The sequence below is a fragment of the Plutella xylostella genome, chromosome 21 (genome assembly GCF_932276165.1).
Source record: "Plutella xylostella chromosome 21, ilPluXylo3.1, whole genome shotgun sequence".
Classification (NCBI taxonomy): domain Eukaryota; kingdom Metazoa; phylum Arthropoda; class Insecta; order Lepidoptera; family Plutellidae; genus Plutella; species Plutella xylostella.
Window position 1 is genome coordinate 9307363 of NC_064001.1, and position 27213 is coordinate 9334575.

Consider the following 27213-nt stretch of genomic DNA (forward strand, 5'->3'; position numbering starts at 1 on the left):
AGCTTGAGTAAAGCAAACTTCACTGAGAAACTTTACAATATTTCATTAGAACTTTATTATTTTTCACCATGGTTAAAGATCCGGTGCATACTACCATGAGATTAATTATTCTATTCCACAAATAAAATTGTATTAATGAAGTTCCAAAGCCAGGCCAATGTACTTTTATGGATATAATTGGAGTATACACGGTATACACAGTAGATAGGCACGCTTAGTCGGCTAGTATAGTATGAGTACAGTGTGGTTACCACGCCACGACCGAACATTGGCCGCTGCCCCGCTCTCCTATTTTTATCGGAAAGTGAGGATAGTTCAGTGTAGTTGCAGAGCAGTTAAATTTAGGGGGCTCATGTTTGTATAGTGTGTCATCCTCATAGCTTCAACCATTTATATATAAACAAAGCCTCATAGACGCACAAAAGTATTTCCTATTCTTTATTATTTACAAACTTACAGACCGTATTTATTATATTGAAATCGATAGAATTTTAAAATGAACGCATCCATAATTAATATTATTATTGTCTACTGGCAACGACAAATACGCCACCTAGCGAGTGCTTTAGTAAACTTTTTGTTGATTTGGAGTCAAATATATGTTTTATTTATAAATAATTATTAATTAAGAGGCTTTTATTACTTTATAATAGTGAATAAATTTGTTTTTTGAATTATTTATATTTATTTTTTATCCAAAATGTACAGTTTAGGTATATTTAATTTAAAATACACTCCAAAAAAATATGACTACTTCCTCTTTCCATGACTTTTTTCGAGCAAGCGGAAATGGTTGGTCCGCCATAATCGTGTGGGTCTGTGCTTGTGTGGTTTTGGGTGTCTTACCGGTGCCAACCATTATTTTTAATTAGTAGTAAGTTATGCGTATGAATCCAGACATGGACGATGACGAGAAGGGGTAAGTTTGTTTTTAACCATTTTATTTCACAATTGGTGCTTTCCTTCATGTGGAAACAATAATAGGTCAAACGGCAGGCTGGCTTGGTGTGTCGCATTTCACGAATAGCCAGCACGACTTCAGGGCTAGCATTGTATGTCAGCATATTTCGTTATGTGATTCGTTTTTTCGTATGTTTTTCAGGCAGTTTGTTGATTCTGTCAGATGGAAATATCTTTCAGAAATGCCCAATTAGCCTTTTGCCGGCGAGCGGCCACCGACCCCAAGCCTCGCCGTACGACTTGCGTGTATCATGGCAGCTATCACTTTCCCATGATACATTTGCCAAATTGACCAAGTTGATCTGTATAACCTGTGGGCATTTTACGGGAAACTTATGTAATCGTCGAATGTGGATCGTATTAGTTTGTTTCGCAGGCGTATTATGTGGAATTAACCTCTCTGTGACTAATCGTTGCTTTCTCTTATCGCGCACCTATTGTGCGTTGGTGATTTAGAAGGCGCACTTTCCACCAAATGTCTGAATCGAGGGGAATGTCGTGTAACGAGGTTATTGGAGCTCGCAGGCCGCCGAGGTGGCGCGTCGCGCTCGAGATTGAGACGCCAGCTAAAACGTGCTGATTCATTTACATATGTTGTTACCAACCCAACTCTAGCTATATTGCTATGAAACACAAACATCATCAATTATTGTTTTCCTATTGCATGGTAATTAGGTGTTTACAACTTAGGTTTTGGTAGTCAAAATTTTAAGAACATTTCTTGCTAAAACTAACCTTAAAGTCTGGGGTCTAATTAACATTAACTGAAATGTCACCTCAATTCTTGTTGATTGACCTAAATTCCTATGATCTTGATAGATTATTTCAAGGTGAATAATGAGGCAAACAAACACTATTATTAACAAAAGTTGTAGTTTCTCTTTCATTGTACTTTCAGTCTTATGAAAATAATTTTCATTATTCATAATTGGAATTTGGAGCTCCAATTTCTTATTATTTATCTAGTTCATTAACCTCAAAACCTTTAGCTTGCAAACGGTGATAAACATCTGCAAACAACAACATTAGGTGTTTATAGGTGCCTATCATTGATATGAGTTATGGATTTAAAATATTTTATAGTCTCACCAATAATTTCAATGAATCACTTTCCTTATAATATTGCTAATATCAACAGTATAAGATACAAGTCTAAGTGTATTTATTTATTTATAGACACTTTATTGCATACTTAAAAAATAACATACACAGACAAAATACAAATTAAGAAGAAGTTATTGCCAAAAAGCAATTTCTTCCAGCCAACCCTTGGTTGGTGGAAAACTCAGGTAAAGTGCCTAAAAACTCTAAAAAATCTTAATGCCTGATGACAATTTCTCACCGGACAAGAGTCACCTACAAAATAAACCATATTATCTATAATTACATAGTCTCCAATTATTTCTATAAATTTGTTGTTAAATTTAGCTAGCCTTATCATTATCACTCAACAATCATTTTTAGTCATGGCAATTTTAGAGATTGTAGAGTTATATGGACATCTAAATTGTAGTGGCTGGATGAGGAATGCGGAGCTTCATGTCCAGGCAGAATTGAGAATATCATGCATATAACATCAATATATTCTATTAGTCAATTTGTTTAGTTTAGTTTTATTTATTCGGGAAAAAACAGCTTAAAATAATATTAATTAGTATAAGGATTACTTTTAACACTCATGCCAATAAAGTTTCCTCAGATTCAAAACACACATTAAAAGAATTGTCTTGATTTGACCTTGTATAAATATCAAGGTATTGAGTATGATAATTGACATATTTTGATTCTAATCTCCTATAATAATCCTGTTGAAAATATGTTTACTTATTTTTACTAAACTACCAACAAGATATAATGCATATGTGGTTCAATCCTGTAGTTCTTCTTCTGATGTAGGTAATTAAAAATCTTAATAATACCTACTGAATTCATAATGTAATTAAAGTTCTCACTTTCTAATTACACTCATTACAGTTTTTGGTTTATGAAATTGTATTTTAAAATTAAAACTTAAACACACATAAAAAAAAAACTTGTATATCATAGTTATAGGTAAATTTCCGGAATTTGAATGTTTAGAAATTTCACACTTCTCTATCACAGTCTCATTTTATTAACTTCCTTCCTATGCCTCTCCTAAATAGTAGTATAATTTAGGAGACGTGAAATAAGCATAATAAAGATGGATTGATGGAGAGTCTTGCCCAAAATAATCGTCTCAAAGATCTAGATTAATATTTATTTTATGTAGGTAACCCACTGTTTATGAAGACCGTTTTGTAGAAAAGTTGTAGTATGAGTAGAGGTAACTCATCGCTTCAGGATTAACTGTATTGTATTATGAATACCCAAGTGAACTAGTCCACAACCTAATTTTCTTCATAAGAATGCTTTGGCCAACCTGTTCTCAGTAGGCAATATGCAATCGAAATAACCAAATATCATAATGAAATTACTGGCTTGTATAAATTGGGCTATTAATGCAACGGTACAATGTATATGTTGGTAGGATTTACTCCCCGTGCAACTTTCTATAGTTCGACAGAGACAAGGGGCTTCGGGCCACTTATTAATCAGTTCAACCCTTCAAGTCCCTCCTCCCCTAGTACCTATCTACTAATACACTACGAAACCTTCTAAAGTTTTTGGTTCACTTTTCGTAATATATTACCGCCACTTCGCAGTCATCCCTTTCTTTTATAACCTTTATTCAGATTCTGGTTCAATTTGGCTTCGACCGGTTTTATTGAAAGAACCTTTATGATAAAGAAGTCAAGATTTTCAATTACCATTCGTATGCACGTGGCAAAATGAGGGTCATTGTATAATACTGTATTCAACTAGCATTTTTAATGTCCTAGCGTAAAAGTGCTTTTGTAGCACGGTGTACCTATCTTTATCCACATAGACAAACTCGTTTATTGCACATTTCGCCTATCACAGCGTATTTATGGCGAATCTATGTTCATATAGTTCCGTGGAGCCTAAAATCAGTTTTAGGTATATTACGTCAACCCGTGGTATACATCACCCCTTCCCTCCACCAGAAAACTGTTCGTGGGCGGGCTATCATGGGAGACGTCCCAGGAGAACCTGCAGCGGTACTTCTCCCGCTACGGCGACGTGATCGACTGCGTCGTGATGAAGAACAGCGAGTCGGGCCGCTCCAGGGGCTTCGGCTTTGTGACCTTCGCCGAGCCCTCATTGGTCAACGTGGTGCTGCAGAACGGGCCGCATCAGCTCGACGGCAGGTGAGTGGAGATTGTTTTTGTTGTTGTTATAATATTGTCTTCTTGATAGGCTGCGTTCCTAGTAGGAAAACTTAGTAGGGGCGCTGGAAAATTGCGTATAGTGAGCGCAAAACTGTAAAACTTTGAACAGTTGGTAGTTAGTCGGCGGCTAACATTTTGCCTACTGGGAACGTAGCCATAGTAGCGTTTCGGTGGCAAACACTAGACTAGACCAGTTTGTTGCCGTGGTGGAAGGATTATTAGTTCTGTTGTCAAAGGAACATTATCCAGGGTGTGCGCCTGAGGTATACATAAGGTACAGTTGATACGTCCACGGATTTATGGACGTCACCAAGAGACAATCAAGAGTAAAATTTTATCAGTGACATTCCCGTTGTTAGGTCATTGCACCCGACATATTGAGCGACTTTCATTAGGCCCGGGTCTACTATTACGCGCCGTAGATCGCGTCCAGCGTCTCGCCGTAGGTCGCGTCACGATTCTCACTACATCTACGCCCCAACGTCAGCGTGTGAGGGAGACCGCATCAATACATTTCTATAGTGAGCATCGTGACGCGGCCTACGGCGTGACGCTGGACGCGAACTACGGCGTAAATAGGAGACCCGGGCCTTAGAGTGTCTAGAAAAGCGTAGCACGGCGATAAAATCGCGGCCCTTGTTCTTGTTCTAACAAACTAACATAGCAACAGCATTTACTTAAATAAATTATAATAAAAAAAAAACACTTGTAAAAGTTACTAATACGAAAACAGTTTGGTAACTATATGGTTGGCACTACTTGCATGTGTACAAATTTTGCGGGACAGAATCTAGCGATTGATTGCAAGTGAGTTACAGACTAGAGAGACGGGTGGGTTCCCCTTTACATCATTAACAAGACAACGGGTTCCGGTTGCCGGTAGCCTCTTGTTAGTATGAAATTCTTGCAAGCTGCACGTTGTCTCAACATAATTATTTGCTGTCTTTTTAGACGTGGCAATTTTTCATGCAACTAGCGTTAATATTACAACGTGATTCACGGCTACTGAAGTTTTGTTCAATACATAGTTGCTTAGAGGTCAAAGTCCAATATCGAATAGCAGACGTATCCGTGATTTTATGCAAACATTCGGTTTTTATCTTGAAGACTATGTGTGCTGCACATTACATTTTAAGACTTAAATAATAATTTATAATGTGACTGGCCACGTGTGGCATATTTTAGTAATTTTGGTTTTCCCTGTATACTGTAACGTCGTCTAAATCTTATAAGTACACTTGTTGCGTGAAGTCTTAGTGATATATAAATTTGCTTACAGGATAACTGTTATTTATAAGTCCATTCATTCGATTTTTTTAAAAGTTTTCACCTATCAATGAAGTGTTAATTTGTATAGAATCTGTGTATATTATCTATAATTATTATCGTAGAGATTATTAGAGTTGTAGTTATGACTTTAGAATCAAGCTGTGCTTGTTACACTGTTATACACTGTTATAATAAAATATATGAGCCATTGTGATGCCTTCATTGTGCCACAGTGCGACAGTTACATTAGTATCATCGTACGTTTTATGTGGGAACTCACTTCCTAATATTCTGACTTCTCTAGTAGACGCTACCATTGGCCGCTCTTTTACAACAAAGATAATGTTTTAAGAATGGAACAATGTAATAAAATGAGCTTAGATTTTACTGAATACTTCAGTCTACTAATAATACACTCACGAGCAATGAAAAAGTTCCAGTAACATATGGAACGGCAAAGGCAGGTGGAGGCTTTTCATTGCTCGCGAGTGTAGTTAATTCAAATTGTATGGTCAAGTTGTGACCTAGGTATACTCTTTCCACATCCAGGCAGTGCCATTAGATTACACTCTAGTTGGTACGTTCAGATGTTTGTGGGAAATCACTGCAGAGGTACTTAAAGCCCTATTGTTCTATACTGGGGATAAAACGCCACTGCTACAATTTTGTATAGAAACTATGCATTGTCTCTTTTCAAAGAATACAATTTACTTTGTTAATTACTGTTCTCATATTTGTGTAGCTAGAAGGGCTTGATTAGTGCTAATTTAGGTACGCAAAATATTTACACAAATATTCACTAGGGCAGCAAAATACGCTAACATAATTATTATTACTTATGTGTATAGTAAATCAGGTTGTGAATTTCAATATAAGTATTGTTTGTTTACTGTTTATTGCCACCAAAGCAACCCCTTTAAATAAGAAACTCCACTTAGAAAAGTAAGTCTAACAATCTATGTTCCCATGCCGGTCAACCCTATACCCTTTTGCATAAGTGTGATTTTCTAAAACAATCCACCTGACCGTAGGACGATCGACCCCAAGCCGTGTCACCCGCGCACGAGCCATCACGATGACAATGCTGCAGGGTATGTTGGCACTTGGAGCCGGGTTCATATGGGTCGATTTTGTATAACTAACCAACCAAATAAAACTACTCTGTATAGGGCGGACGGTCGAGAGACCAACATATGTGAAAGATTTACAAAAGCTTCTGGTTCACATGGGTCCCTAGTACTTTTTGGCATAGTTAAACTCAATAGACCCATGTGAACCCAGCATTCAGCAGAGTGGTGAGGAGCAAGCGTTGAATTTGATGTTTTTAAACGCTTAAAGATAAATGTAATTGATGTTATTGATTGAAGCTTTTGTTTAATGTTTGTGAAACTAGATACTTGCGGTTCAATGTTTGCAACGCATGGTAGCTTAGCCTCGAAAATATAAATAGAGTGAAATTCCTACAACACCTGTCCAAATAAGAGAGTCATGACTGTTAAATGTTGCCCGTACAAAGAGAGAGAAGCGCTTAAAAACGTTCAAATCACGCGTACCGCCACTTCCTACTAGCCTCTGACGTCCGTGTCCTTTCTAGAACCATCGATCCGAAGCCGTGCAACCCGCGCACCCTTCAGAAGCCGAAGCGAGGAGGGGGGTACCCTAAGGTGTTCCTTGGTGGTCTCCCGTCCAACATTACGGAGACTGACCTGCGCGTTTTCTTCGGCCGCTACGGCAAAGTGATGGAGGTCGTCATCATGTACGACCAGGAGAAGAAGAAGTCTAGGGGTAAGCAGCTGTCATGTTGTCCTGGTATCCTGGTGCCGCTTGCACCACCTTTGTATGCTGACTGTGGATATTGCTTGACTTAGAAAGTGCCTTACTGTTATTTTCTAAAAGATTTACAAAAACACCCTTTTTATCCAAGTCGCACCGAGTGATTTTTTGCAACTATTTAATACAGCTGTTTTTGCAAGGTACCTATAATTTTCAAGGGAACACACGGTGAAATAAAATTGGCACAATTTCAACGGCTGAGCTTTTATCAATTGCCAGAAAACCGGTGAATTATACCTATGTGTAATTTATTTTTGCCAATATCAGATAGCGGTGAATGGAACTATTCTTAACTACGCGCTTTCGTTAATAGGTTTCGGATTCCTGTCCTTCGAAGAAGAGATTTCCGTCGAGCGTGTGACCCAGGAGCACTTCATCAACCTCAACGGGAAACAGGTAAGTTGTTTAGATCTAACACTTGGTTTTTCCGGCAACCTATAGTTACTGGGATATTATCGGTATCTAGCCTGCCTCTAGCTTCCAAAAAAACCATCACATCGTCGCCTCCGTGCGAAGTAAGGCCCGGGTCTCCTATTCACGCCGTAGGTCGCGTCCAGTGTCACTCCGTAGGCCGCGTCACGATGCTCACTATAGAAATGTACTGATGCGGTCTCCCTCACACGCCGACGTTTGGCGCGTAGATGTATGAGCATCGCGACGCGGCCTACGGCGGTGACACTTGACGCGACCTACGGAGTAAATAGGAGACCAAGGCCTAAAAGACGGATGAACAAGTTAGTTACGCAAAATTCTATTGTATGGATAAAACATTAGTATCGTATCCATCTTCATTCAACCAGTGCTATTTCCATTCTGTGTCAAATATATGCTGTGACCCCAAAGATTATAATTTATCACTCACTGTTTATGTTCTCAATAGTGCACAAAGTATATTGAAACGAGCTACAAGATATCGTCATCAGCTAAAAGACCTTCTTACTTTTTGTGTTTTCTATTTATGTCACGTCATTCCAAAGTTCATGACCTCAATTCGAGACGTCATTCCGTCGCCAGATTATTAAAATTTCAACTGAATAGTCCTAACATGAGTGGTTTGAAACTAAAATAAACTATATCAGCTATTTTTTGTTGGACTTATATTCTAATTTTAATGAAGCAACTCTTGTGTTACTTGCTCAGAAATTTATGCGTTCAAAGTTTCATTACCAAAGTACGGTGGTGTAGGAATCCGATGGCGTATAGTCTTCGTTGAAATTAGCTATCACTTTTCACGTTTTTGTAATATATTTTATTCGATTCGACTCTTTATAATCTTAGCCAGACCTAAATCGTTGAGTTCATGTATTTACTTTGTAAAATATAGCGTAAGTCTTATGACAGCTGTCGAATCCATACATGGCATATGTCTGTCATAGACTCATCCTATATTTCACAAAGCATAGTTCGAACCTAAGAAACAAACGCCAATCCAGGTGGAGATCAAGCGCGCCGAGCCGCGCGACGGGTCCGGCAAGCTGGGCTCGGGCGGCGGCGGCATGGGGGGCGGCATGGGCGGCGGCCCGGGCGACGGCTCCGGCGGCGGCGGCGGCCAGTGGGGCCCGCCCACCCCGGCGCCCATGTCCATGATCCAGGGCCACAACGGACAGATGGGCGGCCCGCCGATCAACATGCCGATGGCTGGACCCAACATCATGCAGGGGTGAGTTGTGTAGTGGTTATGGACGCCTGGTACCTCTGGTGCTATGGAAAATTAAATTGTAGATGGTAGAACTTGTGCAAAAGTAAATTTTATACTACCTACTAAGAAATAATATGTAATCAAAACTTATTTGAGAAAACCCATCAAGTGCTCACGAACCCGTTAAAGTTAATTGTTCTTTGATTTGTTTCCGGCATTTCGTAAATTGACTTACTAATTATAGCGCAATTAAACATCTCTATCGGTTTACTTTAAAATACGAAAGCGGTCACGCTAACACGCCAATTTGATGTCAATACTTCTTTTATGGCGATCTTTTCTTTGCATCTGTCACTAGGAATTGGTAATAAATGCTCTGAAACAAGTTTTCTATTTCTGTCCAACCGCCGTGCATCGATATAAAAAACTAGAGTCATTAATATTTATACTGAAGCGAGGCACTCCACCGTCGGCGCTATCGACCTTTACGGCCACAAATCTGACTTGCGAGCGTTCCACAGATACCAGGGCTGGGGCACTTCCCCCGGCCAGACGTCGTACGCCGGCTACGGAGCGGCGGGCGGCGGCGCCGGCCCCGGCAGCTACCAGGGCTGGGGCGCCCCGCCCGCGCCCACCGCGCCCCCGCACGCGCCCGCCTGGCCCGCCACCAACAACTACACGCAGCACACGCAGCCGCCGGCCCAGGGATACGGCAGCTACGGTGAGTCCAACCTCCTGGGCGATATGTACGCCTGGTAATTTTCAGCTGGCGGAAAAGCGGTTTTCACGTAGGAAAATGCTGTAGTAAAACATAGCTTGCGTTCTACAGGCTTTATAAGTGATATAAGGCTTATAGATAAGGCTGTGCTTACCAACGGATTCTTCAAGTAGGTAAGAATCATCATCCCTAGACTTATAGGAAGGAGACCCGGCGAAACTGAAAGCTGACTGCATCTAACCAGGTATGTAACCAAAGCCTAAGCTGTAGCTTAGTTGTGAGTAGAGAAATTAGTGATGAATTCAGGCGTAGCTTGTTAGTTGACACCACATGCCCTACGCCACTCCACCGAATGCTAATCATTAACTTCTCTCCCCGCAGCTAACTACAGCTCAGCGCCGGCTGGCGCGTCCGCCGGTGGCACTTGGAACAACTGGAATATGCCGCAGAACTCGAACTCGACCGGTTCTGGTAAGTTCCGTGTTTGTGAAAGTCCCTCCTTCAGTTTCTGAAAGCCTGGTAGGTAGCGGTCGAATGACGTTCGTGTCAAAACGCTCACAACCGATGAATTGGCAGGGATGTTACACGGAATTTGTTAGAAATCGAGGTCGTGTTTTATTATCGTGTTAAGATTTTCTTATCTAGGTGCAGAGCCGGTGTTGGCGTGTTTTCAAGGAGCTGTTGCTGTTTTGTTGCTAATATATTTTATTATTGTTTTCTTTCCCAAACCTGACTTCGTGTGGCTACTGTTATTGATATACTTATAATAGCATTCCTATGTTTTGGGGGTCTAAGATTGATAAACAGACCGCGTACAAGTCACAGGTACGCGCGCGTGACTGCCCGATCTTCAAAATAATGACCCAAAGTGCGGTGTCAACGTACTCAGGTCACTGAACCCTGTAAACTGTTAAAGTTTCGCACGCCTCATCGCCACTCAACTACTACTGCCGGATTTCTGACTAACACTCGAGATAACGGCACGTTCTATCACTGATAAGATTGCTTTCATTAGAAAGGATGACGTTAATTGCTTTGTTATGGAATTAACTCGTGTTGACCTAATAAAAGGTTACACCCACTTTTCCTTAACTAGAGCTTAGATCTCTTTATTTTGCGTTTTTCCTGATTTAGTTGATGAGAGTAGTAATTATAAAGGGTAATAATAATTACTATCAAATTTATCAATGACAGTAAACTATTATCACCAAGAGTATGTTCCTGTTTACTCACCATATATACTTGTAAAGTATCATAACGTAGTACCTCAGAAAGCCCTCCCACCCAAACCAAAAGAATCCACCCATCGGAACATCACAATCAGCCACGAACCCGCATAACCCGCCACCGTCCCGCTTCCAGGCTCGTACGTGCCTCTCTCTGAAGGCGGCGAGATGTACGGTCGCGGCGGCGGCGGCGCGGGCGGTGCCGGCGGGGCCCCGGGCGCCCTCGCCACGGCTCTGTCGGCCGGCGCGGCGCTGTCCAAGTCGTCGTCCGCCGACTACTCGACGTACCAGCAGTACCCGCCGGCGTACCAGCAGGACCAGGTATGTGCACGCTTTTAACGAACCTCCCGCGCAGTCCTTCGCTCCTGGTACTTGCGAACGCAATTTTCTTTCCGTGTTTGCGTTTTTTAGAGGAAGGAAGGTTGGGTTTGTTGCTTAGTATAGTTGATTTTTTCTCTTGCAAGGCAGGGGATGATACCTGAGGCTAAAGTTTTTTTTGTAGTAGCTTGGGAATCCCCTGTCTTATATTTACCTGGATACTTGGAATATTAATGCCGATAGTAAAATAAAACATAGTTTGATGTCCCAAGATTATCCATAACAGGATTTATAGGTGAATCAGTGAAATAATGTTGTTCCGACTTCAAATACCTATAGAATGAATCTCAAACATGAAACCTCGGTACGGAACAAGATTGTTTTTCTTGATAACCCTGAAAACTGTTAGTCACGCGTTTTCAGTTGAAACCGGAACTAATTTCGATTGAATAACTATGCCTATGAAAGAAACATAAATTAACTGTAATAATGAAATTACCTTAATTTTTGAAATATTCCAATATGGAACTATTGATATACGAGAGTTTGTTGAATGGAAATCCCAAATGCCATTTATTTTTATCCTTGGTCAGATTCACTTCATGATTCCATAAACTCTGCGTCATGTGACTGCTTTTATATAATACATACATCCCAGACCAAAGCATGTTGTTTTTTAAGTTTAATGGTAATGGTTTTGTTTTGTTAGGATTCATAAGATCTGGACAGTTTTATACAATCTTTTGAAGAAAACGCATTTAAACGAGCCAAACGTTGTCCCAATAAACGGGACAATGTTTTTAAGTATCGGAAATTTATAGAAACAAATAAATTGTAATTAACTATTTTCACTATAACCTATGTTGCATTTTGCACTAAAACATATAACCAGAAAATCATATTAATGTGATGTCATTTCAAGACATATTTTGTATGAAACTGTCCCGCTTCGCTTTTTATAACATTGAATAAATCGTATTTATAAATGATGAATTAATAAAACTGGCAACTAACACTCATGGATATTACAAATTTAATAACATACGAACCATGCTGAACCGAAGTTGGAATTTACAGCGATTCGTGTTTCAAATCAGTACAATTACTAAAATATTGCCATGTAATCGCAGTTTACATTCCATATTTTAATCAAACTAACTCATCTAATAATACACTCGAAAATCGCAAACAGACAAAACACCTGACAGCTTTACTTACTAAACACTTTCCAAGGATTTAAGATTTAACGAAAACTAATAACTTAATAAATTAAACATAAAAACCTTATTGTTTATATTTTACCTACCAACAAGAAACGTAATTTGAACTAAAAGTACAGCCAAGTTGACGTCGGATGATTGCAATTGTATAATATCCGCTTCCATACCCGGGACCTGCTTCCTTCCCTCTTCCTCCATTCCATTGTTTCATTTGCTTTATCTTATAATTTGTCCTGCATCTCCCCTCATTCAATATTGTGTTTGGTTGGCATGAATGACGAGTAAGGTTTTCAACTATTTCGTGAAAGTGAGGCTCTAAATGAAATCACGGGTGTAAGATGAGTGCCAGTTTTGTTTTTAATTTGTACCGTTCAAATTGGTTGTACTTGCCAAATAGTCAGTTTTGTTGTTTGCGATTTGGAATGAACGGGAATTGGTGACTGTTTCTATCATGGTGAACGAGTGAAATTCAGCGAACAAATTCAATATAATTTTTTTACCTAAGTTAGAGTCCTCACCCGGACTTGCAGCATGATAATTTTAGAGCCATTAGTTTGCCTCCCCTGCATTTGTGTGCCGTGTTGGAATGTATGCAATGCTTGTTTATAATATATAACTTGAGCGCGGAGTCCGTCGCTGATCTCTGCATGTTGACGAGTGACGAATACAAATGTGCGATGTCTTTTTGATATTGCGAGCTCACGGCAGCTCGGCAGACCGCTATCTAGAAAAAGAAGAAGATAAAATGTATAGGAAGTTTCGCTGAAGGTCTCTCATCACCCCTCATGCCTCGCCCTGTCCCTCCTCACCCGTCACCTCCTGGGGATCACTGCTTACACCCTGGTCCATGATTCACGCGCTGCGCTACTTACTAAATCTGTTAAGGCCGACACGTGTGGCGAGTGGGACTATATGCCGTGTTCTTCTTTTCCAGTTGGTCGATCAGGGCCAAGAGTGGCTCCTCCAGAAAGACAATTAGATATGGGCGGGGCTCGGGAGGGAATGTCGCGAAACTGGGGATTAGTCCGTGCGGTCCGCTCGTAGCGACTCGCGCATCAAAAAGGCATCGCAACGCACTAGTTATAAGCTTACCTTAGATTCACTCGATATATATTTTATATATGGCATTTAATCCGTGCGAGATGGACCAACGCACTTGTTTCATCTCAACACTTGTAAATTGGCATTTAAAGTACAAATTAGTAAAATTTGGATTTTCTCATATTGTTACAGGTTCATTAATACTATCGATAAAAATAATTTTAAGAGCTGTACTTTAAGTGTTCAGAGAAATTATTCGGCTATTTGTTAAATGTAAACGTATCATAGGAATTGTGTCAGAAATCATGGAGGCAACAATGGGGTGTCGCTTTTTGAAATTAAATCATTCATATCTTAAAATTAGATTTTTCTCCTCACACTCCCCGTATCGCCTCATGTTGATCCTCTATGACCGTTTTAGACGCGCTGCAGCTGAAGCCTCTATATTTTACGAAACTATATTTTTGTATTTCGCTATTCATAACTAAAGTTATTAGACCGAGAACGTGCGTGCGCGGAAATCTGACATACCATAGACGACGAACGGCTTTTTTAAATCACAATTTAAAAAACGAAAGTAACCGACAGCGTACGCCAGTTCTCCGCGCGCTCGGCCGGCCCAGCTGAGCGAAGACAACCGACACTTGCCCAGCATACTTACTGCTATATTATACCCGAGGAGAAAAGCGTTCTTAGCTCGGCCGGGCCTGGCCTTTGTAGAATTAGATGCATAGTTCGGCATCAGCACAGCGCGTCATTCCGACATACTTTCGTACTATAATTCTCATTCACAACCCCTTTGACACGTACCGATCGCGCGTAATTATGTCACCTAGTACCAGGGCGTCAGAGAATGGTAGTACGTTGTTTGCGTACGATTCGTCCGGTGTATAACGTGTGGGGCTTGGCTAGGGCTCATCGTACGGCGGCGGCGCTACCAGGGCTGCATACAGCGGCGGCGAGTTCCACGCGACGGCCGGCGCGGCGCAGCCTCCAGGTGTGCACCACCCGCACCATGCCACCAAACATTACAACGCCAATGAGTTTAACAAGGAGTGGCCGGCCGCCTAAGCCTCTTGCCAGCCATGACAGCCGGGTCACACGCACCACCGCACCACCCGGTGGCATACACCCGAGAAACGAGCATACACAAGACACGTAGCCAAAACATCAATCCTCACCCCCCCACATTTTCTCTCCAGTCTACACAGACTGAAAAAGTTCGACCAAGTAGGGACGCGATCGTTAGATTCCTTGACGTGTTCAAACTTAGCCCGACTTAGGTGACATCTCGAAACAAAACTTCAGATTAATTTTTCAAACGCGCGGTATTATAATAGCAATTTCGGAAACAATTTAGGTGTCAATTTTTATAAAAAATATATGTTTTTAGGTGAGCAAATCTTTAAACGTAACACTTTACGGAGTAAGTTTATAACAATGCAAGATTTAATTAACTTAAAAACTAAAACGAACGACTGCTAGATTAATTGTAACGAAACGTATGCAAATTAAACATAAAGCCTAAAGGCGGAGAGTCGGCCTGACACCCGACGACACTAACACAAACCCACACGCGTAATTAAGTAAAAAGTTTAATTTTAATCTTAAATAAATAAATTTAAATATTGTAATAGTTAACATTCTGACGATTAGATATTGAAATATGATCTATAGAGCTTTTTTGTAACCGTAAGTTGACACTTTCCGCTCGCGTCTAGAGCGTATTTCCTCGAACTCTTTCTGAGCACTTAAATATGACTTTCCCCGATGTCGCGCGTCGCCTAGGCGCCCCCGCGACGGTGCCACGGCAAATCTCGTGGCACTTATATTTTTTTTCGAAAAAATATTTGCTTTTAATATTCTTTTTTTTTGGATTTGGGCTTTGCGGATGGTTTATTTTTACTTCGTGTTTTTCAGATTGTCAATATATTATTTTTTGTAGGTTTTAGTGATTTCTTTTAATGAACATCCTATTTGGGATCTCACGTATGTCGTGTAGTGACGTTGTAAGCGTGTATCGTTTAATAAATAAAGTAGGAGATAGCGGCAAGCGGCGGGCGCGCCCGGCCCACGCACCCATCAGCTATATTTGACAGACACAGTTATACAAAGCCAATTTAGGAAAAAAAATACCTAAAGGAACTTAACTTAAGCTAATAACTATGTATAAATATGGTATATATATCGGTATGTATGTTTAATATTAGAATTTTGGTTATTTACCACCCACTAGACTTAGGAAAGGTAGCGATATAATGAAATAATTATGTGTTAATATTTAACAAAACATAGTATGACTGAACGTGATTTAAAATAATTTAATTTTCCCAATGTTAAACGGGGGAGCAATATTCTGTATAATATTGTGTAATTATAATTTGTTTTCTAGGATGCATTTTAGTTTTTTATCGCAATTTATAAGTTTAATATCGAATTTATACTTTTAATGAATTGATTACCTGCCAAATTGTTGAAACGAGCAAACGATAAAGTAATTTTGTATGTGTTAAGTAATTGAAGCTCAAGCATTTTAGGATATTATAGGTTTGTTGTTTGGAGCAGCCGCCGCCACCCTCGCTCGCGCTGTATGTACATATATATACTTATGTAAAGCATAATTTTAATAAATTCTCTCGTCACATAGTTTTAAAGTTTTTTAATTTATGTGATTGCCAAATAGAGGTACATCCCAGCCGTCGGCGGGGTTAGGATAATCCGCGGCTCGCGCGCCGCCTCGTACAAAGTGAGTTATTATTTAAAATAACATTGTTAGATTAAATTAATGTTAGTCCTTTACTGTACTATATCGCTCAATCATTTGACCGATCGACTGATTAAAATTTTAGTGATAAGCTAAGTAATTAATCTGTGGCTCGGAGGCGCGCGGCCGCGGCCCGTATGCTATCTAGAGTTACTACTTACTGCTAGGCGGCCCGCTCTGGGCCGGTTCCTTTAATTTTAAACTAAAATAAATACATAAGACCAACGTAACATTTGTTATTAATGTTTTTTAAAATAGTCAAATTGTTGATACTTACATTGAATGCATAATTTGAAAGTTTAGAATAGGGTTATGTAAGATCGCTCCATAAGTAAAATATAATTTATCTATTGAGGAATAACGAGGTGTAAGCGACCGCGGCGAGGGCGGCGGCGTCCAAATTCAATCATAGTGAAGAAAATATACGCCTTTACATTGTGATGTTCATAGATATCTCTGATATTGGCACATTGCATTCTAGCTCTTAAAGTACATATTCGACTGAAACAAACTCGGTATGTAGGGAACACTGTACCTAATTAACAATAATGACCTACTGATAATGTTGACTATTGATCGACCCGGTGCCCGTCCCTAGGCTACTATTTAGTCGCGGCGCCGGACGCTTCGTTTGCTTCACTCGTTCCTATATTAGTTAGGTTAATTTGTCTCGATTCATTCCTCGCTAATTTTATTTTCACTTTAGCTTAACTTCGTTTCGGTCGTACGTAATCGCTTTTATACAATGCATTTCTCCATTATTCTCGTTTCAATGCGATGCTCGCCTTTCTATCGCCCCGGCGCTAGTATTCCATCACCCCTGGCGACGCTAAATCAATTGCTCAACCGAATTGATTTCCTTTTCGCAAAGAAGGCAATGAAACATTTCTCACCGGCAGTTCATCATTTCGATTATAAAACGTAGATTATTAAATATACAACCACCGATGATGTAAGAATATTACTATCTCACAATCTGGTTTAAAGTTAAGAAACGATGCCTTACAAAAGTTAAGTGAATAGAGATGTTTATAATTATGTTATTTTCAGCGATAATGGTAGCACTAAGGTGAACGACTGCATTCACAAACATTTGGAACAATTAAGTACTTAGTTTGTAATAAACCAACGGGGCAATCTTCTCTAAGTAACATAAAGAGTATAATTTATTTAAAAATAAAGTTTAATATGTATTATAATGGTGAGGACACTTATGACCTGAACTTTTTAGATTTACTCGACATTAAACTTAGTGCAAATTAATGTGAAAATCAATTGAGACTATTTATATGGGTTTTTAATTATTATTATAATAGGAGAAGAGCATAAAATATTGGATGAATTTATTAATTAAAAATAGTTAGCAAAATACAAATACGGTAAGACTCTTTAAGAGGCTCGTCTGTCAAATATGTTGATGTGTGGAGACGCGGGGCCGGGCGCCGCCCGCCCGCTCGCAATACTTGCACTAGCATTTTATATATTACACTGAGTTATATCGCCATAAGATATGTACTGTATCTTTAATTATAATGTTTATGGAAATAATATTTTAATCATGGCTTAAAACTGTAGTAGTACTGTTGTGTAGTTAACCTTTCAACTTGTTTGTATTACTTTATATTTATAATGTACGCGGTTTTTATATGTGTATGTTTATTCAGTAGTATATAATGGAAAAATAATGTATGTGCAGAGTGTATTTGATATCGAGGAGTAAGGGCTCGCACTCTCGGTATCCGTGTATGTAATTAATTTTATGATCGTAATTGACTAATTATACAACACACCCCTAGCGATAACGTAGCAATAAACACATTTTAGTTCGTTCTCTATTCGAGTAATCATTTGCATTTAAAATGTCGCATTGGCCAACTAAGAGTTCGATTTTACTATAGTCTTTTCGATACTTATTTTAAAAATACAATGCAGGTATTACTAATATACAAACACCTCATATTTATACTAGAATTTAAATATAATGTAATTATGGAATCCATTTTATCGTAAAATAATATGCACGGGCTTTACAATTAATAATAAACATTAATTATAAAAACTAGGGCAAGTGTTATTTATTTCTGTTTTAATTAAAAAATGATGTTGATTATTTTTAAAGTATGATTTTCTTTAAAATAGTGGATTAAATTTAAAGTACATAATTCTCGATTCATTAGATTACAAAATTGTTAGGTGAACTATCGACTGATGTACAATATTTAACGTAATGTTTACTTACGGCAGTATATAAGTTACTTTATCTGGCCCCTCTATGGGGCGCTGTATTTATACAGTCTTGTATTAATTTTCTAAAATGTAATTAATTGGAAGCGGCGACCGCGACCGACTCACAAAGTAAGCATGTTACAATTGTAAGACTATTATCTAGATTTGTTATAATATCTTATAATATGTAAAGTACTATACTTAGCCCTTACGAGTGCATATAGGCGGCGGCGGCGGGCGCCCCACGCCCACTCGGCCGCGGGGCGCCCGGCGCTCGCCTAAACTTATACTTTATGTTCGTTATATAAAAATGAAAATTATGATAGAATATTAACGTCCTTGTTATTTCCTTTATTTTTACATTGATACCTTAATGATAATTAGTTAATTACGGTTTTAACTATTAATTTTAACTTTAACTGCACTAAACGATTAAGATGTGAAAAGCTTGTATGCGAGTAAAGTATTTTGATGTAATTAAAAGTGCTATCACATAACACTTGAGGTCTTTCGAAGTAGAAATTATGCATTATTCATATTAGGTATTTTGGGTATATATTAGTGTCTAGAATAACTAATAACATAAGTATGTAGTTTGTAATGGAAAAAAATTAAAACAGTTTTGTCGTAGTTTCTTATTATTAAGCTTCTTCTATCTTAATGGATTAAATAATACTACTGGTTGATTAATTAAAATATTAATATTACCACATGCAAATATTTGAGATATCTTATGATGAAATATATATCTACTTTTAAGGACATTATAAAACGTAGATAATTAAAAGAAATCAAAAATTTCAAAATAAAACCTGGCATTTTTAATGTTTGCCTCCCCTTTCCCTTAGTGTAAAATTAGGACAGTATAATATCATAATTTTATTTTTATATGGTGGCATAAAGTGAGGTCTACTACCTAGGCTCAAAACATGTAGGCAGTGTAAACAGTTAGGTAATCTAACAAAATTTCGTATAGGCCCGAACTTAATAATATTTAACAAAATACATCTAATAACAAATCATCAAATTGAATAAAAAGTTAAATTTTATTGGAAAGTAGGAACCGTGGGTTATATTGTATACTTATTAAAATATGATCTACCTATCGGTCAAAGAAATTGAAAATCAAGTACACATTCTCTTATAGGCATACTATCACACTTAATTATGCCGGCTGTTGCAAAAGATTTGTCTATTAAAAAATTACGATTTTAAAAACCAAATCATGGAAATGATCCATGATTATGTGAGTCACTTAAAAATCAGCTTTTTGACAACCTGCATATTATGTACCTATAGACATTTGCACACTTTTCAACATAATATCATCTCATTTCTTCTCTTATTATGGTATGTATCTAGAATTATATTGTCTTCGGTGGTTGGTTTCTTTAGTATGTCCATATGGCAAATACATAATCTTACGGATATGTTAAACAACTTCATTTTTTTAGCTATTTTCCATAGCCCTTGAATGTAGATTCCTGAAACCACCACTAGAGGAACTATTCTATAACCCTGGAGATGTAGAAGTGATGGTAATTTTTGAGTAGGTTCCTTTATCCTTACATTGAATTAAAACATATACAATGAGAGGTAAACTATACCTACTAGAGTCACGCAAAGCTAAGTTTGCAACCGGTCTATCGCTAAATTATTGAAGAATAAAAAGTCACGCCACGTCATCGTCGACACTTGTTGTCAGTTGCAAAGTTAGTATTGTCGGACATTGACATTAGCTCATGAATTAGAGAATAGTCCCTTGTAGTTCAAGCACATCGTTAGATCCTACGTAAACGTGTGCACATGCTAATACAAGTTGTTGACGCTAGAGGGCGACGGCGTGTGCAGCGCGACTGGCAGTCCCAAGTTCGTGAGCATGCCGCAAAACATGCTCGAAGCGATCGGCACGCCACCCCAGGTTCATAGTTCACTACTTTGTACTCATTTAGATATGGATGTCTGTTTTTAATAGATCAGATACTAAATGGCAGATTCTGAACGGTTCAGCAACAGTCGATTGTCCCGCGATTAAGTTTCGTATCGTTCTATTGGCCGGACAATCGACTGTTGATGAACCTTTCAGAATCTGCCAATTAAATATCTAGAGATTAAAAAACAGACTTTAGAAATGCTAGTTATAATGACAGCGAGTATGTTAGGTTATGTAGCTGTCGCAAGCGGCAAAGTAACATTATTTTTATGAAAAACTGGGAAAGAAAGTAAGAAAAGTCAGGGACGCTTGTTTGCTGGTACTTTTTCATACAAATAATTTGCGGTAATGGCAAAACTTACGTGAAAAACCCACCCTTTGAAAAGTGACAGCTTTTATAAAGAGCTGAATGATGAATGGTTTCCATTCAAGAAAACGCTCAATGTTAGGTGTAGTATAGGTAGTTATTTCAAAAATGAATAACTCTAATACTTACGTATTTAGCTGCTTAGTTTGAACTCAGACTAGCCCATTCAGTACCTAAGTGTCAGTATAAAAATTAAGAAAGCGTGACTAAACTCGACCTATGTATAAGGTGACCATACGTCCCGCTTTCGGCGGGACAGTCCCGCTTTCAAGCTGTCCGTCCCGCTGTCCCCCGCGAGGGCAAAGATGTCCCGCTTTCATAAACATGCCAAACGATAATTTAAATTACCTACATTTTGCATTAATCACTTCAGACAGCTTTATATCTTCTTACCTCTCACATAGACTTAGGGAATGCAATATCGTCCCGCCGAGATCCCGAACTCGCGAGACCCCAGCCATATTTAACGAGATTGAAACTCGTTAAATTTCGTACGAGATCTCGCGAGATAACGAGATCGACAAATGCAGCGTGACTACGTGTATTTCATGCAAAATCAGAAGTCGTCTATCAGATGATTTTCTCGACATGATGAGTTTTTTAAGAAGCCATGATGTCGATTCGAAAGGCAGAAATTCTAATTTTAAGGCTGTCAAACTATAAATTTTGCTAAAAAGCAGAAAAAAATGACAATTACGGAAACACACATGGAGTCGAATTTAAAACAAATACAATAAGGTTTTGACAGCTCTAAAATTAGAATTTAGTTATTAATATGTCTTCAGAATCGAAATAATTTTCACAAAAATTACTTGCCTTTCCGTACCTTGATAACTTGATCTGACTTCTCTTTTGAACTTCTTTTATTTGATTAATACGATCTCACAACATTTATTTAAGAACTTGTGAAGTTAAGTTTTTGTTTTTATTTACTAAAACTAATGTTCCTATTACTCCTAAGTTTTGAAAGTAAAGTAATAAATTTACAAAATACATATTTATAGATAATTTTTTTTTACCAATATTGCATAAATTTTAACTGATTAGCCGTAATAGGTGTATTAATTATAGACATAAACATTTTATTTATTGGAGTTAGAGACAAAATAATATTTTCATTCATTTTTTTAATAAAAGTCACTTTTATAACTAAGCAACATTATGTCAGTTACTAGTACCTACTATAAAAATAAGCATTTGCATTTATGTTTTAATAGCGATTCTCTCTCGAATCTCGCGAGATCCCGTAATTTGCCAGGTCTAGCGAGATCTCGCTAGGTGGAAATCTCGTACGAGATTTCATTTCCTACATAGACTACATAAAATTGTAATGAATAGGTACCAATAAGTTTTTTTTGCAACATAAATCCGCATGTGTCCCGCTTTGACAAAAAAAATAAATGGTCACGTTACCTATGTACCACAGCAGGTTCAAATGATGTACTGCAGTGGAATGGTGTCTCCGCAACCGTCCTTCTGTAACGCATCAGACGTATCCCCTACGGCATCAGGTTTATAAATAGCTGTTTACGTAGAAAAGTAAACCTCTTTTGTACAGTAAGAGAGACGGTTTTAGAGCCTAGTAGTGTACGATCATATATCATGCGTCATGTATTCTCGTTTCGGTAACTGTTTGCTCTCATATCGTTTGGCGGAAAGGGTAAGTGTATTGGTGCGTGGTGCGGTAAGTTTCATTTTTTATATTCTTTTTACCTTTCTATTTGATGAAATATTGGATTTTATTTGTTGAAGTATACTTTACGTAATGCTTTTGATCTATTAGTTACTTTATTTCATCTGACGAGTAGTATGAATTATAAATACATCAGTTGAATTTTTCCTTATAAATTTTAATTTACACTCACTAACAGATCTATAGATGTTCATTCTGATTCTGTAGCTTCTTATGTCGGCGGTATGTTAACGTGAGTTTATGCACATAGGTGATGATTACGAATACACGGGCGGCTCGGGCGACGGCTACCAGAAGTCGAAGCGAAGCTACTCCTCGTCCGGAGGCACCACCGCCTCGTCGTACCATCCTTACAGGCGCTAGGCCGTGACCCCGACCGCGTTCATTGAAACACGTGACCACCGGTAAGACAAGCTAAAGTAACAAACTATCAGTAACCACTTACAACACACAATCTTTTGTATGTTAATTTACGTAAAGACTAGTTTCGTCCGACAAGAAACCGCGTGACGTTTTTCATGGCGCGAGCTCAGCCGACCTCCGACGCAGCTCTGTACGCCTGGTACCAAGACGGCTGGTGATCTTGTAAAATAATTCTTATTGTATTGTTTTTTTTTTCTACGAACGCGAATCATTGAGTTTGTAAAATGTCTTTGTGGAAACCAGTTTATAAGAAACCTTTCCGTTGGCGTTCTCGGGTTGCTAGTGGATTGTGTGTAAATAATGATAACAGGGTGATTCGTTATTAAAATTGTCTTGACTAGTAGTATGTAGAAGATAAGACATGTCTGCTTCATATAATTATGGCACTGAAGGTTACTTATAAACTGAGTGCTGCTTTTAGGTTAGTAGAATAGTTTTAGTTAACTTTTTGACGTTTTTCTGTAGTTACATTTAGTAATTCTCGGACCAGTGAAAATTAGACCTTACTGTTGTTAAACATTAATGCTACTCTTCATATTGTACCTACAACAGAGCAAATATAATTTTAATATAAAACTTACCCATATTTTGTAGGTAACACAATTTTTCTATACTTCTACTACATATTTCAAATTGACTTGTATTTTTCTATTACTCTTTGCTAGTTTGAGCGTTGCATAACATAAACCATGATATGAATGGTTGTAAATTGTTCTGTGAAGTCTAAAACGACAACTTAAAGTTGTAACTGCTAAAATATGTATACTTTAGGTACTGACCTATTCAAGTTACAATGGTAGTTTACTTATTGATTAGGTATATAGACAAATCATGTTTAAATTCCACCGTAAAGAAATAAGATGCATTTACATAGATAGGATAAAATCTGATTAGAATGCCTTTCCAAATAGATGTTGCATAATGAACTTTTATTTTTAATTCATACACAATAGAGAACTGGAGATTCTCGAATATGTTTGTGTGTTTTTAAACGTAATGTTTCCATGTATCATCTCATATTGAGAGTTCATGTAACTGTATCAAACATACTTATATAGCACGGGCTGTGCCAGTGATATATTTATATATTTCCGTCTTGGCAGAGTACCTACCTTTTGTCATGTTTCGTGTAACTTGTTTACTTGAATAAAAAAGTAAATAGAAAACTACTTTTATTTAAAATTCAAACGTTTTGAGGGGACTTCGGAAAGACTTGGGCGTAGATCATGAAACAATATACACATATTTTTATAAATAGCATTTATTTTTGAGTCTTTTTAAAATTACATTTATAAAGCGGGCAGGAAGGCCAATAATGACATCGCATAAGAACAATCGGAATGGATCAAAGTATGTATTAAATGTAATTTAAAATTAATATTTATACTTACCTACTTATAATAACAATGTAACATATAAAATATATTGTAATGTATATTATTATAATTTTAAAGATGTTGATTATGGCTACAAGTTCGGACAATAACATGCAGTCAAAAGTAGGTCAATATTAATATTTTAGAAATTATTCTAGATTTAATTATGCACCTATTTTTAATAATTTAGGCACTAAAATTTAAGAGGTTTAATAATTAGATCAGGAATTAAGTTAAAGCAGTTCTTTATGTGGACCATAGCGTTAATCTACCGTTTATTACCTCAAATAGGTATTCATTTTTATCTTTATGTATTATTTTAAGTTATAAATTTCGTCTTATAATTTTTATTTTTAACTGTCCTCGCATTAGTTTGGCCTTTACGGAAAATTCTTATGTATAATACGTTAAAATAAATACTATAATGATAATATCAATCCCTTTATTTTCTATACATTAGAATTTCATAATTTAAGAAAGTCTTTTTACTTCAAATGGTCCGAATTATAAAATATTAAATATTTTGCATATTGTGCTTGCAAAGCGCTTTTGCGTGTGCCGAATATAAAAGATTCTTATTACATTTAATAATAACACTAATATGAGATACTACTATAGGATTAGGATTTAAATAGACACCAGTTAGGAAATTGACCTTGTCTTTTAGTTTTAAATGAAGTTGAAAAAATAAAGTGAAGCTATGCTTACAACTGATATGGGTAAGTAACAATATCAATTATTATCTTAGCATTATTTAAAAATACCTACTTGATTGAATAAATAAATTGCATAAGTTATCGCGGCTGCTTCCTACTTTTTCATTGGTTTCCTAAGCGGATACACTTTGTTCGAATAATTGGGCTTGTGTAACACAAGGTGATTTATGTAAGGGCACACAAAATATAGGGTGCAAATACTTCATTTCTAAAAGCTATGCCTACCTTATTCATATTGTGTTACGGCAAAGTACCTACGTGGTTTATTGGAAGGAATTTCTATTTTATTAAGAAATTCCTTCAATTTACCTAATAAAGTGAGATATTCAGGAAGACGTTAACAAAATTTCAGACGATAGCGCGTTCTATGCCGTAGGTTGGTAGATATATAATAATGATGTATTTTGCTATGTCGCAGGCAACTGGTTTAATCTCCTGTTTGATTGAACCACTAGCCCGTTCATTGGATGGCGCTGTTCAGTTGTATGACTAGGCCGAACGTTGATTGTACAAGCGTCACAAAACGTCCAACCAGTTAGCTGACTTAAAATCAGTCAGGTGGTGAATAAAACAAATATGGCGTCTAACAGCTAACAGCTGACACTAAAAGCACCTATATTGTTAGTTTTTTGCAAATAAATTAGCTTTAAAGTACGTTATTTGTGTTAAAATAGTGTGTCAACATGGATTTACCTATTATTACGCCGCGGGCGGATAGTTTCAAAGAAAAAAAGTGGCGAAACTGCATAATTATGAACAACAATATGAGGGTACGTTTATTGTTATTGTTTAGTTAATTTGTGAGATAAGAGCTTTGTAACATAGTCTTTTTGTTGACTCTTGTCTGGTGATGTTCACCCTAACCAGACATTACAAAGTTGCTATACTATATCCCATTCAACGACTTCGCTGAATGACGTTCAGTCAAGACGTCGAACGTTACAATCAACGACTTGACGAGTTGTCCTTTAGTCATACAACTGAATAGCGCCATCCAATGAACGGGCTAGTGGTTCAATCAAACAGAAGATTAAACCAGTTGCCTGCGACAGCTATACCACCTCCACTGAAAATAAAATAAGGCGGATGTAATCTTCTGGGTTTTCTACGGCAGCGGTCGCTCCCAGACTGTTACCATGGATGAGTAGAAGGAATCTAAGAATGTTCTAGAAAGTGAGACTGGAGGAAGACACAAAATCAAAGAATAGGAATGTATGTTCTAGAATTCTAGAATGTCCTTCGCTCGTGGTCTCTTCCAGCTCCACTAGGGCAGTAGCTTGAGGACTCGGATATCTATAGACGTTACTCGATAGGCGGAAAGAATCTTCTGGAATGTTCTACAGCAGCCGTCACTCAGTTAAGCATTATACTCTGTGTCTATAGGCGGAATGAATCTTTTGGAATACCTATGTCTGGAACATCTATGATGGCGGAAGGTTGTTCTATAACATAGGTACAAGGAATCTTCTGGAAAGTTCTAAGGTAGCGCTCGTCGCGAGGAACAGTTGACGCAGGCGCATAGCTTGAGGACTCGGATATCTATAGGCGAAACTCGATAGGTGGAAAGAATCTTCTGGAATGTTCTACAGCAGCGGTCACTCAGTTAAGCATTATACTCTGTGTCTATAGGCGGAATGAATCTTTTGGAATACCTATGTCTGGAACATCTATGATGGCGGAAGGTTGTTCTATAACATAGGTACAAGGAATCTTCTGGAAAGTTCTAAGGTAGCGCTCGTCGCGAGGAACAGTTGACGCAGGCGCATAGCTTGAGGACTCGGATATCTATAGGCGAAACTCGATAGGTGGAAAGAATCTTCTGGAATGTTCTACAGCAGCCGTCACTCAGTTAAGCATTATACTCTGTGTCTATAGGCGGAATGAATCTTTTGGAATACCTATGTCTGGAACATCTATGATGGCGGAAGGTTGTTCTATAATACAGCTACCAGGAATCTTCTAGAATGTTCTAAGGTAGCGGTTGCTCCCAGCTCCACACGCAGCGAGTGGCTGGTCAGGGCTCCTGGACAGACGCGCGAAGAGTTGACGCAGGCGCATAGCTAGAGGACTTTGATAACTATAGGCGAAACTCGATAGGCGGAAAGAATCTTCTGGAATGTTCTACGGCTCAGTCAGAGGCATTAAGTACTCTGTGTCTATAGGTAGAAGGAATATTCTACGGCAGCGGCCTCTCCCAGCTCCACACACACTGTGTGGCT

The 27213-nt window shown here is 38.0% G+C and overlaps 1 protein-coding gene across 10 annotated transcripts; it reads left to right on the plus strand.

The window, feature by feature from the left end:
• The first annotated feature begins 761 nt into the window (after positions 1-761).
• On the plus strand, positions 762-24715 carry LOC105387012 (heterogeneous nuclear ribonucleoprotein 27C). 10 transcript variants are annotated; one of them, XM_048628744.1, is made up of 13 exons: positions 762-919; positions 4008-4211; positions 6533-6592; positions 7096-7286; positions 7648-7730; positions 8768-8994; positions 9495-9694; positions 10073-10162; positions 11054-11238; positions 14409-14493; positions 20319-20407; positions 22213-22297; positions 22730-24715. In XM_048628744.1, exons 1-13 carry the CDS (start codon positions 882-884, stop codon positions 22840-22842), a joined length of 1650 nt encoding a protein of 549 aa, XP_048484701.1. In that variant the 5' UTR covers positions 762-881; the 3' UTR covers positions 22843-24715. The 10 variants fall into 10 exon arrangements, with proteins under 10 accessions (XP_048484701.1, XP_048484702.1, XP_048484705.1 ...); XM_048628745.1 differs by having other exon boundaries at positions 22216-22297; XM_048628748.1 differs by lacking the exon at positions 10073-10162.
• Positions 24716-27213: the final 2498 nt, after the last annotated feature.

Bases quoted from the DNA above. Each gene is read 5' to 3' on its own strand.
- LOC105387012 (XM_048628744.1), top strand. From the start codon at position 882: ATGCGTATGAATCCAGACATGGACGATGACGAGAAGGG. The intron at 4,212-6,532 runs GTGAGTGGAGAT...ACCTGACCGTAG, and splicing joins CCGCATCAGCTCGACGGCAG to GACGATCGACCCCAAGCCGT. The intron at 14,494-20,318 runs GTGTGCACCACC...TGTTGACGCTAG, and splicing joins CGGCGCGGCGCAGCCTCCAG to AGGGCGACGGCGTGTGCAGC.